Source organism: Megalopta genalis, chromosome 8 (assembly GCF_051020955.1).
Source record: "Megalopta genalis isolate 19385.01 chromosome 8, iyMegGena1_principal, whole genome shotgun sequence".
In the NCBI taxonomy this organism is placed as follows: Eukaryota; Metazoa; Arthropoda; class Insecta; order Hymenoptera; family Halictidae; genus Megalopta; species Megalopta genalis.
In genome coordinates, this window is record NC_135020.1 from 8,223,353 (window position 1) to 8,240,329 (window position 16,977).

General features: G+C 33.0%; 7 protein-coding genes across 13 annotated transcripts in view; 3 read left to right on the forward strand and 4 right to left on the reverse strand.

The window, feature by feature from the left end:
- The window catches only part of usp (retinoid X receptor ultraspiracle), a 128,733-nt gene extending 127,539 nt beyond the window's left edge, over positions 1-1,194 (reverse strand). The window contains exon 1 of the mRNA XM_033467472.2: positions 846-1,194. Within this exon, the coding sequence (XP_033323363.1) occupies positions 846-864 (19 nt within the window). The 5' untranslated portion in view covers positions 865-1,194. The remainder of the gene's footprint in view (positions 1-845) is intronic.
- Positions 1,195-1,843: 649 nt separating this feature from the next.
- On the forward strand, positions 1,844-3,645 carry LOC117218816 (integrator complex subunit 15). 2 transcript variants are annotated; one of them, XM_033467474.2, is made up of 4 exons: positions 1,844-2,163; positions 2,248-2,869; positions 3,040-3,323; positions 3,402-3,645. In XM_033467474.2, the coding sequence occupies exons 1-4, from the start codon at positions 2,085-2,087 to the stop codon at positions 3,488-3,490; spliced, it is 1,074 nt and encodes a 357-aa protein (XP_033323365.1). In that variant the 5' UTR covers positions 1,844-2,084; the 3' UTR covers positions 3,491-3,645. The 2 variants fall into 2 exon arrangements, with proteins under 2 accessions (XP_033323365.1, XP_033323364.1); XM_033467473.2 differs by having other exon boundaries at positions 1,849-2,163; positions 3,040-3,332.
- Positions 3,600-5,043, reverse strand: LOC117218818 (ribosomal RNA-processing protein 7 homolog A). Its single transcript, XM_033467481.2, has 4 exons — positions 4,642-5,043; positions 4,223-4,555; positions 3,837-4,142; positions 3,600-3,759 (listed from the first exon to the last, which is right to left on the reverse strand). The coding sequence occupies exons 1-4, from the start codon at positions 4,676-4,678 to the stop codon at positions 3,674-3,676; spliced, it is 762 nt and encodes a 253-aa protein (XP_033323372.2). The 5' UTR covers positions 4,679-5,043; the 3' UTR covers positions 3,600-3,673.
- Positions 5,044-5,638: 595 nt separating this feature from the next.
- LOC117218813 (transmembrane protein 145) lies at positions 5,639-8,114 on the forward strand. 4 transcript variants are annotated; one of them, XR_013034036.1, is made up of 6 exons: positions 5,639-5,780; positions 5,922-6,345; positions 6,413-7,002; positions 7,082-7,367; positions 7,534-7,860; positions 7,943-8,114. XR_013034036.1 is itself a non-coding variant. In XM_076524331.1 (5 exons), the coding sequence occupies exons 1-4, from the start codon at positions 5,685-5,687 to the stop codon at positions 7,349-7,351; spliced, it is 1,380 nt and encodes a 459-aa protein (XP_076380446.1). In that variant the 5' UTR covers positions 5,639-5,684; the 3' UTR covers positions 7,352-7,367; positions 7,534-8,114. The 4 variants fall into 4 exon arrangements, 1 of the variants encoding a protein (XP_076380446.1); XR_013034037.1 differs by having other exon boundaries at positions 7,970-8,114; XR_013034038.1 differs by having other exon boundaries at positions 7,718-7,860.
- On the reverse strand, positions 7,031-8,802 carry Alr (Evr1_Alr domain-containing protein Alr). 2 transcript variants are annotated; one of them, XR_013034039.1, is made up of 3 exons: positions 8,663-8,802; positions 7,511-7,973; positions 7,031-7,056 (listed from the first exon to the last, which is right to left on the reverse strand). XR_013034039.1 is itself a non-coding variant. In XM_033467476.2 (2 exons), exons 1-2 carry the CDS (start codon positions 8,744-8,746, stop codon positions 7,578-7,580), a joined length of 480 nt encoding a protein of 159 aa, XP_033323367.2. In that variant the 5' UTR covers positions 8,747-8,802; the 3' UTR covers positions 7,390-7,577. The 2 variants fall into 2 exon arrangements, 1 of the variants encoding a protein (XP_033323367.2); XM_033467476.2 differs by lacking the exon at positions 7,031-7,056 and having other exon boundaries at positions 7,390-7,973.
- Positions 8,803-9,017: 215 nt separating this feature from the next.
- On the forward strand, positions 9,018-14,379 carry l(3)04053 (lethal (3) 04053). 2 transcript variants are annotated; one of them, XM_076524332.1, is made up of 9 exons: positions 9,018-9,150; positions 9,261-9,399; positions 9,471-9,938; positions 10,018-10,241; positions 10,311-10,384; positions 10,453-10,564; positions 10,626-10,825; positions 10,913-13,665; positions 13,795-14,379. In XM_076524332.1, exons 2-8 carry the CDS (start codon positions 9,261-9,263, stop codon positions 11,028-11,030), a joined length of 1,335 nt encoding a protein of 444 aa, XP_076380447.1. In that variant the 5' UTR covers positions 9,018-9,150; the 3' UTR covers positions 11,031-13,665; positions 13,795-14,379. The 2 variants fall into 2 exon arrangements, with proteins under 2 accessions (XP_076380447.1, XP_076380448.1); XM_076524333.1 differs by lacking the exon at positions 9,018-9,150 and having other exon boundaries at positions 10,030-10,241.
- On the reverse strand, positions 12,780-15,448 carry Asciz (ASCIZ zinc finger protein). The gene is made up of 3 exons (XM_033467457.2): positions 14,678-15,448; positions 14,409-14,620; positions 12,780-14,327 (listed from the first exon to the last, which is right to left on the reverse strand). The coding sequence occupies exons 1-3, from the start codon at positions 14,957-14,959 to the stop codon at positions 13,166-13,168; spliced, it is 1,656 nt and encodes a 551-aa protein (XP_033323348.1). The 5' UTR covers positions 14,960-15,448; the 3' UTR covers positions 12,780-13,165.
- Positions 15,449-16,977: the final 1,529 nt, after the last annotated feature.

Here is a 16,977-nt window from a genome sequence, read left to right on the forward strand (position 1 = left end):
CCATAGAGGTCCATGCGCAGATCGTAAGGGTTGAACACAGTGACGTAGAGGGAGAGGGGTTAATTCCCGGTGACTTGAGGTAGGACGTGCACGAATAGTCGACAGGTGTCGCCACGTTGCAACACATGCTCGACTCGGTCAAGCAATAATAATTCTCACGTGTCTCTGTCAAGCGGTACCGTGGCTTCAATTCACTGTACGCGAGACATTATCTAGGTTAAAGACACGCCGTTACACTATTGCGTAACGCCGAACGTAGTCCTCCGAGCAAGCAAATTTCTTAAACGTCAAAGAAAAAATCAAAAACACATGTACATCCGCTTTTGGCAAACCTACCTACTACTGACACACACAACCACTCCAAAAAGAACTTCATGAGCCTATTAAAAGACCACGAATTACACGTTCTTCTATGCTCTGTCAAGTATATATAGATATATTATACACATATATTATATGTATATATATATATGTATGTATTATGTATGTATTATGTATGTATTATGTATGTATTATGTATGTATATAAGAGGCACGCGTAGGGATTGAGCCAAGAGTAGAGAGTACAGTCAAGATCAAAAGTAAGATGCGTGACATAGATTCGGTCGAGAGTTAATTTTCACAGGAAGCCGTTTCCAATAGAGAATATTATACTCGCAGAGGATAAAGGATGAATGAAAATGAGATGTAACGTGAAAATCACGAATAATATCGTGGTCGAATATCACGAATGCGGTCACTGAACTAGTTCCGTTTCGACCCTGACACTGCCATTGCCCCCAGGTCGTGATTTGTGTCAGAGACTCAATATTGCCGCGATTTTATTTCACATGCAGATTCACTCACCCCTCTCGCTGGACTCCATCGCTCGAAGGCTTCCGACACTGTGCTGGACGTCAGGTACAGGGGATGAAGATTGAGCAAGTACACGTGGATAAATTCGTCTCGGGTCTCAGGCCGCTACCTCGAAATTCACTACGATATAAACATGGCCGGTCGCTCCTCTTGTCACAATTATACCGCGGGGTCGTTGAACTTTTTCGAGATCGAAAGACCGTCGCCGCGGTGACCGTCGACTATATAGCTTTTTTCGGTGTACGCGAAAAATGGTGATGCACTGTAGCTTAATGGGTGCCACCTAAAAATAGACCGTGAATTCGGCGATTGTTTTGACTAACAATGTGGTTCGCAACCTAGTCGGAGGTGGCGCTATGAATTAGAAGTCTTCCCTACGGCGCGTTTCACGATTCGCCACTAGAGGGCTATGAGTTCTAAGTGACATTTTTACTTTAATACCTAGTTATTTATTGATTATAATTGTAACTAGGATTCGTATCCCTAGCAACATATAATGTTTTATGTATTGTTTATTGTTGCGTCACTGTGTGTCGGAATTAGTCAAGTTAGGGCTAATTCGAGCTTTTAGCTCTTGGTTCGTTGAATCAGGCTATTGATGGAGCATTGAATTTTGGACAAAATATGTGAAAGAATGTCTTGTCTTAGAAGATGTCCATTCCAGGCTTGCAAACCAGATTTGCTTAATTGAGGAGCGTCATTCCCCTGGCGTTTAATGTCTTTTTTTTTTTAAGTCCATTTTTAAAGATTTCATGTTCATACTTATATTATTCCATTCAGTTACGCCATACTTTGTCAAAAGATTCTATGAGACTTATTTTCTCTTCGTCTTCCTAATTCAACTTGAATTTCTTAATATTATACAAACGTAAACAACATAATTTTCCAATGTATATACGTACATATTACATTTCACAAGTTTCAAATTTCGCTCCTAATTTGATGGCAATTCTGGAAGAATCATATGTATAGCGCTATCATATCAAAGTCGCATAGTAGTGCAACAGCTTATTGGTTATTTAATAATAGAAATCCGCATTAACTAAAATGGACCAATCAAGATACGTGTTTTCTTAACTTTTAAGAATTTATACTGATCATGAAAATCAGGAATGCTAGCTTTATAAAAACAGCTATGTAGTCTTCAGTCACTAATTAGATGACATGCCATCGTATTATTTATTTTGAATGTACAAACATATTATATGTCAGTCGCATATATAGGCATTAATGGCTGGGAATGATATAAAACAAAACTTACGAAAATTAGATTTTCCATATTGCGCTAGAGAAGCTTTATGCAGAATCGGTAAGATGAATTGAAAGGGTTAACTATTTTATATATAAACATTATATGTATACTTGTGTGCAAACATATGTCAATTTTTTAAAGAAATACTATGCGGACGACCAGGAAAGCAAATGGACCTGCAACTGGATTTAATATCAGAGTTCGTATTTGGGGAAATAGAGAGACGAAAGAAACGCAATAGCACTATCGCCATACAGGAGTTACAATTAATAGAAGTACTTAGCGATTTCTTTCAAAGTCCAGGGGGAAGCGCTGCTGTACGAAACGCAGTTTTTTTATCCCTTTTCCCTGCAGATAGTCCCAGAAACAAAATATTGGGCAATTTAGTATCGTTGGCTATAGCTACCCAAAATAAAGCGGTACTGAATGCAACAGGAATTTGGATGCAACAGCTAGGTTCTACCTCCACGCAGAGTGTAGGATTAGCAAGGCATGTACTTAATGACTACTTTGTCCTTACTCCAAAATCTATTGATAAATTGAAGCAGCTTCCTGTGCTTGCACCACATTTCACTGCCAACTTACTAACGGCGATAGGTGAGGTTTATGAAGAGAAAGATCCACCTACTGAACTGCTTAGATTGGTAGGAGAATGGATTGATGAAAACCCAAGTCTTTTGTTAACTCCGTTAATGGATAATCCTGCCTTGCCTACCGGTGGTATTCCAATGACACCAATTACACCTATAGCAGGCTTGTTCAGGTAAATTTGTAGAATTTTACATTCTTAACACTTGGATGGCAGGCATTCACACGTCTATGTATACTTGTATGAAATTGTGTTTTTTCAATTTCGAGTAGTAGTATTTGTTTTGTACACAATCATATATAAACTTTAAATATCCAATAATAATCATTAATCTTTTTTATTAGGTGGTGTATTTTATGTCCTCTTCGATTAAAAAATACAGAAAATTGTCAGGAGCAAAAGAAACTGTATTCTAAAATTCAACAACTACTTATGGATTCAGTATTAAAATTAAAAAATAGTGGAAACAATAAACATGCAATTTCAGCACAGCACTTTGCAGCCACCACTCGTGCTTTAGGTAGCAACTTAGGATCTCATTCAACTGCTAGTCTAACTTCACGTGATTTAGCTATGGAACGACTTGCGCAAGCTATAAGCGCAGCGATGTCTGCTAATTGTATTTATGGTAACAAACGTATGTCTTACTATAATTTGTTAATTGTTATATGAATTACTTCAATTAATTAATTGTTCTACTTTACAGAAGAATTGTTGGCTCTGTTACAGCCATTGGCATATCAACACTTTCTAATTGAATGGACCCTACAGACATATGCAAGTAAAGCTTCTTGATTTACTGAAGTCATTACTTTAACTTATGCTTCTCATGTTGTGTATATAAATTGGAATACATATGACAAGGCAACATATGACTTTTCGATAAATATAAATGTAAACAAAATTTGTATGGTATAATAAATATTATTTCACATTTAAAATTAAAAAAATAGTTTCTTCTTTATATAGCCTATTTATTTAAAATGGTTTGAACGTTCTTTTTGACTTCAAATCTTGTAGCCTTTTCTTGTCCAATTCAAATTTCTTTCTCAGCTCTGCCAGATCTATGAAAAAAGCATATAATAAAATAATTGAAGTATCAAAATTTCATATAAATTATATTGTGCAACAAAGAACTTACTTTGTTTTTTGCTTTCACGAATCTGGAAAGTATAAAAGTTGAGCAACTGCTTTTTCTTATTTTTCTGTTCTTCTTTCTGTTGCACTTTGTTAATAACTGAGTCCTTTCTAGCAAGAGCATACTGTCCTCTCTTCTTTTGTCCAGTCACAGTTACCCAACCATCATTACTCTTGTCTTCTTCTGCCATAGCTTTTTCGCTAATAATCTTCTCATTTATTCTTCGATCGTAATTGTTCATATAATCTTCAATTTCTTTTTTCATCCTTTCTTCATCGCAAATTGAGTCATTGTAATCTTTACACCATTCTATTTGAATAATTCAAATAAATTTATAGACTATAAATTACAAATAACTTAAATAAAAACAAAAATACATAATAACTCACTGGCCAATCCTGTTAAGCATACATTCTGCTCATCATTTAATATTACAACACTATTGTTAGGAAGTTCTAATGCTCTTTCTAAGACAGATTCCTTTTCAAACACTACATATGCTGTTTTAAACCCTTTTGCAGTAGTAAAAAATACATCGGCAACAATTCCACAATGTTTTCTAAAAACTCTTCCCAGAACTTCAGTAGTTACGTAGGGTGGTATATTTAATACAAATAACGTTTTGCCTCTTGGATGTTCAGGTAACTGATTTCTTATGGAATGTTGTTTAAAAAATAGTTGATGTTTATCTACATTTTCCTCATCAAATTGAATCCATAATGCTAAAAATAAAAAATGTAAATAAAAACCTGATCCAGTAAATAAAAATGACAAATTATGACAATGGATAAAAGCAATATATATTTACTTTTGAAATTCTTGTGGCTTTGTTTATTGATTTTCATGATTATTTTGCTTTTTGTAACCTCTATGTAAATTAATAATGCTGAATAATACTTCCTTATAATTCTCAGATTGAGCACACTTATTTTTATAAAATGATGAAACACAAATCACTAAAAAGTTGCATTAAAAGAACATCGAAAATTTTACTGTACTCATTAATATGAAAAATTTAGTATGCGAGTTTTCTTCGTTTTCCCACACGTGTATTTATGTATGGCAGTATTTCTCTAATTTCACCGCTAGATGGCTTCAAACCTTAATTATTTTGATAACTTTTAGGAAACTGAACTCTTTACATAGGAGAAATATGAATTCTTCCTTCATTTAAATTCCTTCCCATTATAAATATTAACTCGAATTAACTATATATTTTCAGATATTATTTAACATATAATTACAAAATAATAATTTTAAATTACTACTTTTTATAGATTTTGAACACTCAATAAAAAAAAAATACTAAACGAACCACAATATGAAATATGACTAAGAAATTTATTAACACTGACGGAAATATTTAAAGATCATTACATACTTTATTTTTTACTTTTACAAGTAAGATAGTGAATAATATATTTCATTACACGTAATTTCAAAGCGCTCTAATTCCTTTCTATGCTTAGAAAAAAACGTATATGTAATAAATATACTATTTTATCATATATCAATATTACTCTATACAACGGGAAGAAAATGTCATGGTCACTTAGAACACTTGTCAACACTGTACAAAAAGTTCTGGCGGTTTCGAATTAAAATTCAAAAATGTAAAACCAGGGTACTGAATGCTCCCTTTACTACCTTTTTAATACACGATTCATTGTTCAACTAGTTTACTCGAAATATAATTCGCATTAAGTTCAGATCAATATGATAATTGAAATGTATAGTCGCAGGCGGCAGGCAAATATTGATTATGAGAAAAGCAGCAGGTAACAGGTAACGTGTTTCAGATATGTAGATATCATTCACAGTCAAGGGAAATTGTGTGGTTGAGTATCAACAATGTTTAAATCGCCATTGTTTTCTTGTGTAATATTTTTGCTTTTATTCACACAATTAGAAACTAAAATTCTTCGAGGACGCTTGATTACACGTGAAGTACTACAAATTTTCAATTAATCATCACCCTTACTGAATTTTCAATTAGCATATATCTTTTTTACAAATCTTCCAATATTCTATGATATTTCCAGCATTAAACATTTTATTAATAAAGAAAAATTGTTTTTTTTTTTTTAGAATTGGGCATTTTTAGCGAGATTCTGTTTTTTAACAGAACATGGTACATTTCGGTATGATTTCGAACTAAGTGGCGAAGAAAAAAATTTGGAACTATTATTGTACTATGATGCGCCCGATCAATGGCCTAGCGTTTATCTTTCAAATAAAACATGTATGGAAAGGGAAGAAATACTTCAGGATGGAATTGGTCAAATAGTACCATTATCAACACTTATACCGGTACAATCTGGATGTAGAGAAGAAGATTCAGTAGTGCGATGCACCAGCTACCGAAGATTTCGATCATCTCGCCCGAGATGGTGGTTCATCGCGTTAGCTGATTGTGCTTCAGAGAATGGACTGAATATTTCGTATTGGATATCGTTAACAAATGCACAACCTAGCAGTTTTTGGAGAGAACACTTCTCAGCAGATGAATTCTGCAAGTAACTTCGTCATTGTCCAAAGCAGTTTAATATGTTGTTTAACTAAATCCATTTTTGTTTTAGATATATTACCAGAGTTAATAGCAATTGGCAGTATATACGTTATACTTGTAATACTAAGTTTCTACATAGCAGTACAATTGAGGGCAAGACGGCTGTTACACGTGTCTTATAAAATTTTTATGGCTTCTTTACTTTCCCAATTAATAGGAATACTGTGTGAAATTTATAGTTACATGAACCTTGGCTTAAAAGGAGTGGCATCTGATCATGCTTCCTTGATTGGTCAACTTTTAGAAGCCTGTTCAGATATTCTATTTACTGTACTTATGTTACTACTCGCGATTGGTTTTACGGTGACAAAAAGTGTTCTTACAGGGAGACAAGTTCGATGGATTATATGCTTTGTGTGTTTTACTTCTTTCTTTCAGTTTTCGTTATACATTTATCAGTCTGATGTATTTGATCCTGGATTGGTATTGTACATTTATGAATCACCACCAGGATATATGTTAATAGCTTTAAAGCTAATTGCATGGATTGTCTTTTCTCTTCGTTGCATGAAGACAATCAAAAAAATGCAAACAAAACTTCATTTTTATGGTTCATTATTTTCCTTGGGATCAGCGTGGTTTTTATGTCATCCGCTAACGGTATATATTCAACACAGTTTACACAAAGTCGTTGTAAATAGTTTTTTAATTCCTCTGCAATGTAATTATTATTTCATAGGTACTCTGCATTACTTTATTGGTAGATGATTGGATAAGAGAAAGTGTAGCAAAAGGATGTTCACTATGGATTGTCTTTGTGGGACATGTAGTATTTTTGTTCATCACTCGGCCATCTATGGCTAACAAACGGTTTCCATTTCATATTAGAACATGTCAAGTAATGCCAATTGGTGGTGATGGACAAGACCACAGTTATGAACCTCGTCTTAGAACAACGAATGCCGCATTTACTATTTCACATTTACCACCACCTATTCCCTATCAGTGACTACACTCTAAAATAGGTGACGATTAATGTAGCTATGATTACATAATAATTCTATTTTTATTAATATTTTTGTTATACTTTGAAAACATAAATATGAATTTTTACTTGTATATAGAATTACTTCTCTTATCAGAGGAGTAGATGTAACAATTAACTTACGTAATATTTTATATCACATATAGGTCACTTTTAAACATTTAAAATCATGAGAGATCATAAATCATTATCAGTCACAAGACCCATCAAGCCAACCATCTCTCCATCTTTGATTAACAAGAGTACAATCGAATTTTGGTTTTCCAATTTTCTTGTTTACCTCATTATGTATGTCACAAAGCCAACTACTCAATGTTTTTTGTGAGTCAGTTTGTGGTGGAGACTGTTTTAACTGTTCTCGTAAATCTTCTGCACATACATAACAAGGATAAAACTGAGAAAATGAATAAAAGAACTGCTTCATATATGACTTTTGTGCATCACTTGGATGATCAGGATAATATGCTGCCATGGTATGTAACATTGCCCATGTTTTAGAGCCTAATTCATCCTTATCTAAAGGACAATCATCACGTTTAATTTTATTATTTACAGATTGATTTTTCTCTTGCTTTTTCTCAGATTCCTGTTAAAAAAACAAACACATATAAATAAAAAATGGAAATATGAATATTAACTTGTATACATTTTGTATAATTATGTAATGTATTTTTTACTATTTACACACTATTGTGGAAGAATAAATTTTCTAAACATCTGTAACCTATCTATGTTATACAAATGCTATCAATTTCGAATATGATATCCAATTATTAAATAAGAAGAAAATTCATGTCATCATTTATGCTCAACCAGTTTGTATGCTTTTGAATTTCTTGTATTCAACCAATTAGGACATCATATTCAACTACTTTTGACTTTAACTTCATTAAAAAGTTATATAAAACATTATCTCTTCATCTATCATTTTCAAAACTATTCAATATTTAGGAAACATTTGTATTCACGAAATACTATGTACAGTAAATTCCCTCCAATTCTCCATCAACTCATGATTATTTGAGTCTCGTTGCTCGTTTTTGTAGTTTTTGACAATCAGTGACTATAAAAATGAACAGCGAGGCTTGAATAATTGGAGAGAATTTACTGTAATCTTTGGAATCAAGTACATAAATTTAATTTAAAACATTGTTCCGAATGACAAATAGTTTGATATCAAATTAAATAAAAACATAAACAACATATGTACATCTTATTATAGAGTAAACTATAATTTATATAAAACTTTTAATTCAGAAAACGTCAGTTTCATACCTTCTCAGATTCAAACGTCTTCTTTTGAATCTTTGCCCACGTTTTGAAGTCTGTGCACACGCGACAGGGTTTTTCATGCGACATCGTGTTAAAGGCACCTTACACATCCGTAAAAACGTGTATAAAATGATGCGGTGATTAATATCCTCACGTAGTTAATAACCTGTTCAATGGAATTGTAATGTAAGTATCTGTTACAAACAGAAATCACCATGTAAACGTCCAGTATTTCACCTGATCTCTATGCGGTAACGAGTATTGTCTGAATAAATCACAATTAGTAAAATTTACTATAAGTATTCCACATCGATATAATATATACCTGTATACATAACACCTTACGCCTCTGTTTCAGATAAGAATCTACGTGCAATAAATACTTGAAGTTACGAAAGAGAAGCGGAGTCAGAGGGATTTAAAGCGTGCATTTCTCTCACGTTTGTATAGAGTGAGTAAAACGGTGAGCAAAAAGAAGACGAAAGAAAAAGGTAGTGCGACTAACCTGATCCGAGCGCAGTCAGCGGGTGACAAATGTCAAGTGCAGTTTTGACTGCACCGCAAATGATACGATTGTCGGTAAAGTTGATCCTTCGTGTAGATGATGGCGAATCATGAAAAAAAGAATGAATGTCCTCGGTCAACGTCGAAAAAAGTAAGATGGTACCTCAGAGACATGAAATTCTCGTCGTCGTCGTCTTCCGAAGAGGAGGTGGCTACGGGATGTGACCCACAACAAGGTTAGATTTCGTTACATTTGTCAAGGTACTTACCTAACAACGAGTGTTATCCTATTCTTCCTTTTTTGTAGGGCAAGAAGTGTCGCGACGCGAAGTGAATCCATTCAGTTTCAAACATTTTCTTAAAAACTCACAAACAAATTACTGTGCTGGTGGAGCTCGTCCAAGGATTTATACTTCTCCACCACCAAGTCCCAATAAATTGGAAAAGGATTCTACAGTTTACTCCCGTAATCCAACGGAACTACCAGACTTCGTGCAAGATCACCTGGTTTTAGAACAGTGTTATTTGAACCATGAAGCTACTCAACAAAATACTTCCGACGTAGATAATTTGCCAGACTTTACACTAAACAGTGTAGAACAAAGACAAAACAGACGCAGAAATGAATCTGAAGAAAGTGAACCTATTTTACATGATTATCCCTTCGATCTGACTGGAAGTATAGCTAAGACATTACCATCTAATAATCAATCTCCACCAAATGCAAGTTGTTCTGCCCATTTAAATTTCTGGGCAGAACGCCCAGAATCATCAGGTAAGTGTGAAATATTAGATTTTTTAAATAATTACGAATAAGTAAACTTTATACATACATGTAACTTCTCATCATTCAGGGTTTCCATTAGATTTACCAATACTTGGGACTGAGCCTGATTCAAGTCCAAACATAGCGGCTCAGGTAGCTCAGCTAGCTAACTTAGCTAGCTCAGGACCTAGTGAAGCAAGTGTCCCAAAATCTTTACCAGATTTTTTGAACGATGATCCTATTCATAATAAAACAACAATCTCTACAGGCTCTGGCCCTATTTCAAATAGTATAGACTCTACAGAAAGAAGGGTACGATTTATATAGAATTTTCTTAATTAAAGAATACTTTTAATTGATGCAAATTAAAATTGCTTACAGTTATTATTAGAAAATGAAAAATTACGACACGAGCTAGAACAAGCAAGAAAAGAAATCAATGAAAAATCTAAAAGGTAAGTCTAATCATATTAATATCAACTCAATTTAATTGCATGATTTACATCTGTTATGTGCATTACAGAATACTAATATTAAAAGCAGAACTGACTTCTAGAAGAGATGTAGAACAAGAAGAAGCAGCACATCTAGAGAAAGCTATGGAACAGGTTGAAGATAATTTAAAACGTAGTACAGTGAGTATAAGATTATATTTTTACATTTTATTCTTGCGTGTTTGAATCTTTTTCTTTGCAGAGAAGAGTAGTGAATGCAGAAGGCACCATCACGTCATTAAAAAGACAAATTAAAGAATTAAGGTTGGAGAATTGGGAACTTAAAAATAGAACAGAAATGGGACATAGAGTGCAATGTGATTCCCCAAACGTAAATCAAACAGTAAGAAGGCTAGCCAATGATTTAAGAAATGCTGCTTCATCGGCGGAAATATCATTAAGGTAAAAATATATTTCACTAAGACATTATATATACCTCCATATATAAAAAGAATTTTAGTTGTATATTGTATCTTAATATATTTGCAGACAGCTAATGTCCGGTGTGGACAATTTAAGAGTACTAGCTTCTACGCTTGAAAATGTAGATAAGATAGAAGATTCGACCAAAGATTTTCTATCAGATTTTGATAAAGATAACTCATGAAGCTACTGGTCCTACACCTTAATACAGTTTTATGTACTCCTCTGTCTATACACTACCCCTTGTGTCACTTTCTCTCTTATATACATCCCAGCCGATGCTATTAAGTTCCTGGAGCTCACGCGACTGCGTTGAGTATTCTTCTGGAGTCGATTAGTGATTTGATTCAATTGCCAGGCACGATGTCCACATTATGTTTGTTGTATCTACATGTGTTAATGATAGCTGTCGTATTTCGAGTCACGGTATAATCACAAATACGAAACGACTATAAACTATTATCCTTGCTTCATTTTTCCATTATAAATTATTTTCGTTTTAAATCTTATTTACAATGTCTAAGTTTCACCGCTATTTTGTTATTAATTACGTTTATATAAATGCTTTTTTATAGATCGATAACATTATTAAAAATGAAAGTCATCTATTATTTATAATTATTAATGCGTTAAATGTTATTTTAATTTTTAACAACAAACATGCGTAAAAATGTGGTTTACGTTGATCCATCACGATATGACTCTCAGAAAACCATTAAAGATTTTAACTTTTATACATACGCTTTGTCAGAGATTTGTAAATGAAAAGCACTGGTTGGGATTCACAGTACTATTCCAATGTAATTGTTAAGAAAAATGTTACTCTAATGGTCATTGTAACAATGTTACGTGTACAGTTTCAGATAACATGATCCATTTCTTTGTACATGTCAGCTAGGTAATTAGATTTGAAACAGACAAGATTCTTCATGTATTTTTCTATTTAAGGGGGTACATGACTCTTGAGTCTCGGAAAATGTGAATCTCTTAAATAAGGCTGTAATTATAATAAATCAACGATTAAATATGTTTTTTTAAGTGCTGTATGATATACGGAGTGTATCCTTTTAGAATAACCATTATTTTTCAGATATTTTCAAAAATCTACCAAAGATGTGTTTTGTATAAAAATTAGGTACTCTTCTGTGATCGTGACTCTTTAAAATTGACTTTACAAAGTTGTAGCTGAAATGAATTCTACAATTTACTATACCTTTACCTTCAGATGACTTTAAATTCAGAAATTTAGGTTTAATCAACAGAGAAACTATTATTGTTATCGTTATATTAGCCTACTAGTTTTATTACTTTTTTGTGAATATGTAACTTGATTAAGAAATAATCAAATAATTTTCCATACCATTGTTTTTGTTAATCAAACTTACATTTCTGAAGTGAAGTCTAAAATTTTTTTTAAAAGTCAGGCTTGGCTTGATATTTTTATGAAAAACATAACTTGATTTTTGTTCAAATCATTTCCTTCACAGATTATTCGAAATGCCTAAAAAATGGTGGTTGTAGAATCAGATTTTTAAAAGATACGGCAGAGGTTTTTAAAAAAATGACATACAAACAGTTCCATAAACTTAAACTTAAATATTCTTTGTTTTACAAACGTATAACAAATTATTAAACAAAAATTCCAAAGGTACATTCTACTATTCTAATAAAATGTTTTATACCTATAACATACATGGAAACACAAATGAAGAATGTTTTTTTAACGTGCAGTACTTTTCTACTCTTACAATTTTTGATTATCAAAATTTGAAATTACCATTAATGCCTTTGTATAGTTAATAGTTGCTACATTGCTTAAATTTTTTAAGTTTGAAAATAATGTGAAGGAATGTATCTATATTTAAAAAGCTTCAAGGCTTATCTGCCCCCTTAAAGTTTAAAATGAGAATTAATGACATTACTCGTAAAGCAGTTTTCAAATTAACAAATTTATTGATAAGTTACATATAACAGAATTACATTGCCTGCAATGTGTATTTTTTTATTCTGGCAACATATGTGTATAAATTATATTTAAAAATTGTGGCAGTGTGAACACTGTAATACAGTAAATTTAAAAACTTATTTTCTTTAAGAAAATATAATATTTTCATCTATGCATATATTTCATGAACAGATTGCACATACACAGGAACTCAAATAATTAATTTATAACAAAATATACAAAATACCAAAGTATGAAACAATAATATAAAAACCTAATTTTAGTCTATAATATAAAATGCATACAATATTTTTCATAAATATTATTTATTATACTGTTGTTCAGTATAATAAAAAAATGAAATTAATACCTCATTATTGAAGACCTTCAAAAATACTAAGTAAGTCAGTTTGTGTTTCAGTATGACTAGTTTGTGTACTTAACCAGGAGCGACATGCGCCCATTGAAATGTTGCATCCAGTTTCACATATCAATGATTTTGTTTGCGTTTCAGTAGAAACAGTAGTATCCTCAAGTTGAGTCCACGCTGTTTGCGTCTGAATATTAGACAATCCTAAATCAGATGGTAGTATTTCATTACATGTCTGTGTGCATGTATTACTATACAACAATTGTTCCATATTGTCTAAATTGTTTGTTGTTTGTGTTTCAATGTTAGAACTTAATGCAAACGATCTAGTTAAGGTATCTGAATCAAAAAACGATTGTGAGTAATCTTGTTCAGTCTGAGTCTCTATACTGCTGAACTTATCGTCAAAAGTTTTATCTATAAGCATTGGATCTGATCTTGATATACTATTCGAAGATACAAATGAATAGCCTTCAACAGTCGTGGATGTGTCTTCTGCATAAGGTAATGTCATTAGAGCGACTGTACTCTTTGGAACACACTGTATTAGTGGATTTGTACTATGCTCGTAGAATGTCTCAAATTCTGTTTGAGTTACATTGTCATTTAAAACTTCAAACATGTCTTTTTCAGGTATCGTTTGAGTACCTGAGGTACTCTTTTCTTCCCAAAAATCTTGCAAACCAACATCATGACGAAGTGGCAATGGACTACTAGGGAACAAGTTTGGAGATGTAAAATTTTCCAGATTCAGATCTTCCTTCAACAGTGTATAATCAGAATTCTGTGATACAGAGGTCTTTTTACGCTTCTGAATCTTCAGTGAACTCTTAAACACTCTTGAAGCTTCTGTGGTCTGTGTCTCCATGGACATAACATTTTGTCGAATTTTTGGAGAAATACTTGTCTGCGTCTGTTTAGATACACCACGTTTTCCATTCTGATGATAGCTACTGTTGATATGTTTTAATGGACTCAATAGTCTTTTATTTCTCTTATACTCATCTGTTTGTACACCAATATCCATAGTACTTTTCTGCTTGGATTCATTATTATTGTTGGATACTTTATTCTCATTTTGATTTGTTGGTAGGATTGTAATTAGCTTATTTATACCAGTTGGATTAATTTGTAGGATCGAACGAACTGCTTTCGAATTTGTACGTCTGTAAAAGTATTAAGTTTACAATATAAATTGATATCATAGTTATAAATAGACTCTTGGCCTTTCTTTGTAACCAGCTTACCTAGATGAATTTTTATATTTGTCATTTATGGTGTGCAAGGATCGTTTTGCATGTGTGAGTAAAGCTTCATAAGAAGTGTAAATTTTAGAGCAAGAACATGTGAATTCGATTCCACATACTCTCATGTGACCCTCTTTAGCTGCTTCAGTGGAAAAGCTTTTTTCGCAACGAGTACAAGCATACATTTTTTTTGCATGTACTTTAAGGTAATGCTAAATATACATTGTAAATTATAATTCTTGTCGTAATATTTTTATAACGATACTTACCTGTTTAAGATACTTCATGCTAGTAAAATATCTTTCGGCATTCGGCGCATAAATGCAGGACTCAACAGGACAACGATATTGTACACTTTCTTTGATTATTTTATCTAAATTTTTACGCTGATGCACCTTAAGGTCATGTAATCGATATCGTGGCTCGTTTTGAAATACAAGTCCACATTTTACACACTTGATGTTGTTTGTGATTACGCTGAGCTCTTCAGCCGACGGGCAAATAGTTTTAATAGACCTCGAAACATTTTCTGCCGGTTTTATGCTATCCATCGGAGGTTATCTTAACACGGCACTCTTGAACGGTAGGCAAATTACCGCCGTTCAGGATGACTGATCCAATCGATTCCCATATACACAAGTGTGTATGTATATGTTACGCACACATGTTACAAACGTTCAGTGACTCTTGTTTTGCGTACAGTGCTACATACAAGTAGGTTTTAGTATAGTGAGTTACATTGCAATATGTATGTAAATATGTGTGCACAATGGAGTTTCTTTAAATTTCCCTCCGAGATGTCGAATTTTCCGATCTCTTTGACATCGTGTTTCCTATCCCCACCATTCCATTGCGCATTCAAAATTACGCATGCTGTCAAGAAAAAGAAGAAACTACACTACGTACTACAGTAATGGGATCTACTCCGCACGCTTTTCTTACTCCCTAAGCTGACGCGCGCATCCTCACCATTTTACTGCACACCCAATCCGCAGTAGATTCTGTCTCAGCAGTGAATCATCAGCCAATCAGAGCAAAGAAGATTTCTATATTGACACTTGCTACGGATTAAGTTGCGACCCGGAGGTGTGCAGATCCCATTACTGTATGTATATACATACATATGTATGTATTATACTACATATAAAAAAGAGAAACAGGAGACAGGACACAGCAAGCGAAATTTTATGTGACGTACATATATGCACATATATACTTACACACATATGCATGTGTATCCTCTTCTCAATTTCTAACAGACTCTATTCTTCTTTGATTGCAAAATAAGCACAGTCGCAATGGCGTCAACCAATCGGAGCAAAGAGAAACTTTTTCCACCCTTTCTAACATCGTGTTGTGTCATTTGAATAGCGTGGCGCCACGAAAGAGAAAATTTTGTACCTTGTAAACAATAGTACCCCCTCAGTAAACATACTTTTTGTTTTAATGTCCATATCATCTCATTGTGAGCAATCACCTCATTGTCAGCATTTTGAATGTAACTCACTTCCAATTGAATCAAAGTTTTAAACAAAGTGCCATTTTTCTAAATGCAGTAACACATATACATATGTATGTAACTAGAACTTCCTTTGGAAAAACTATTGAATCCAATACTATCACAATTTATGTTAATAGACTTGTCGAGGAACTTCATGTAAGATACAAAAGAATTGTTTCAAAGGATAAATTTAATTTAATGATGGTTATTTTGAAAACATTTACATATGAATTGTTTGTAGTTATTCCTTACAAATATAACAAGAAATTAAACAGAATTGTCTTTTAAAAGAACACTAGCTCTCAATGCAGGCTCATTCCCTCCAGAAATGTACTCTTCAATTTGGAAAGGAAACATTTCGTGAAGCTATGTGTACAGAGTATAGAGCAATGTCAACGAACCGTAATATCGTTCGATTAAACACGTTTATATCAACTCACTAAGCGGGAAAATTGTGAATAACCAACGACTTTATTCTATTACTCATATACGGCTACGCTGTTCTGCTACCAAAACATACCCACCCAGTTATCGTAACATGAAACATTTATAGCCTATTTATTCAATAAATTTATAATTTTATGTATTTATTTCGAGTAAATCAATAATCTGTCATGTGCATTCATTTTTGCAATACATTGTTTCCGTAGATTCTAATATTTTCATTTCTAACGCAGTTTGAATATTTTACACCATTCAAGGCCATAGAATCTCTCAAGCCAAAGTGTGTTACAACTACGCTAAAAAGTAGAATAACATTCTTGCGCGCACAGGAATATTGATTTTTCGATATCTTCTGCATTATTTACTATCGTAAATAAACCACAGATCCATTGCCACGGATTAATAATTAATTAGATCAATTATCAAAAATATCGGTTTATCATGTTGTCGAATCAATAACCATGAATTTCAACAATGTTGACTAAGCGAATGCCGTGAGTAAATTTGGAAGTACAGTAGGTTTAAAATGTTGTGCTGCATCGCCGTGTTTGCTTGACACGTCCTGGTAATTGAAAAGACATCAACTATAATGAAATAATACGAACTTGATTTGAAAATATCTTG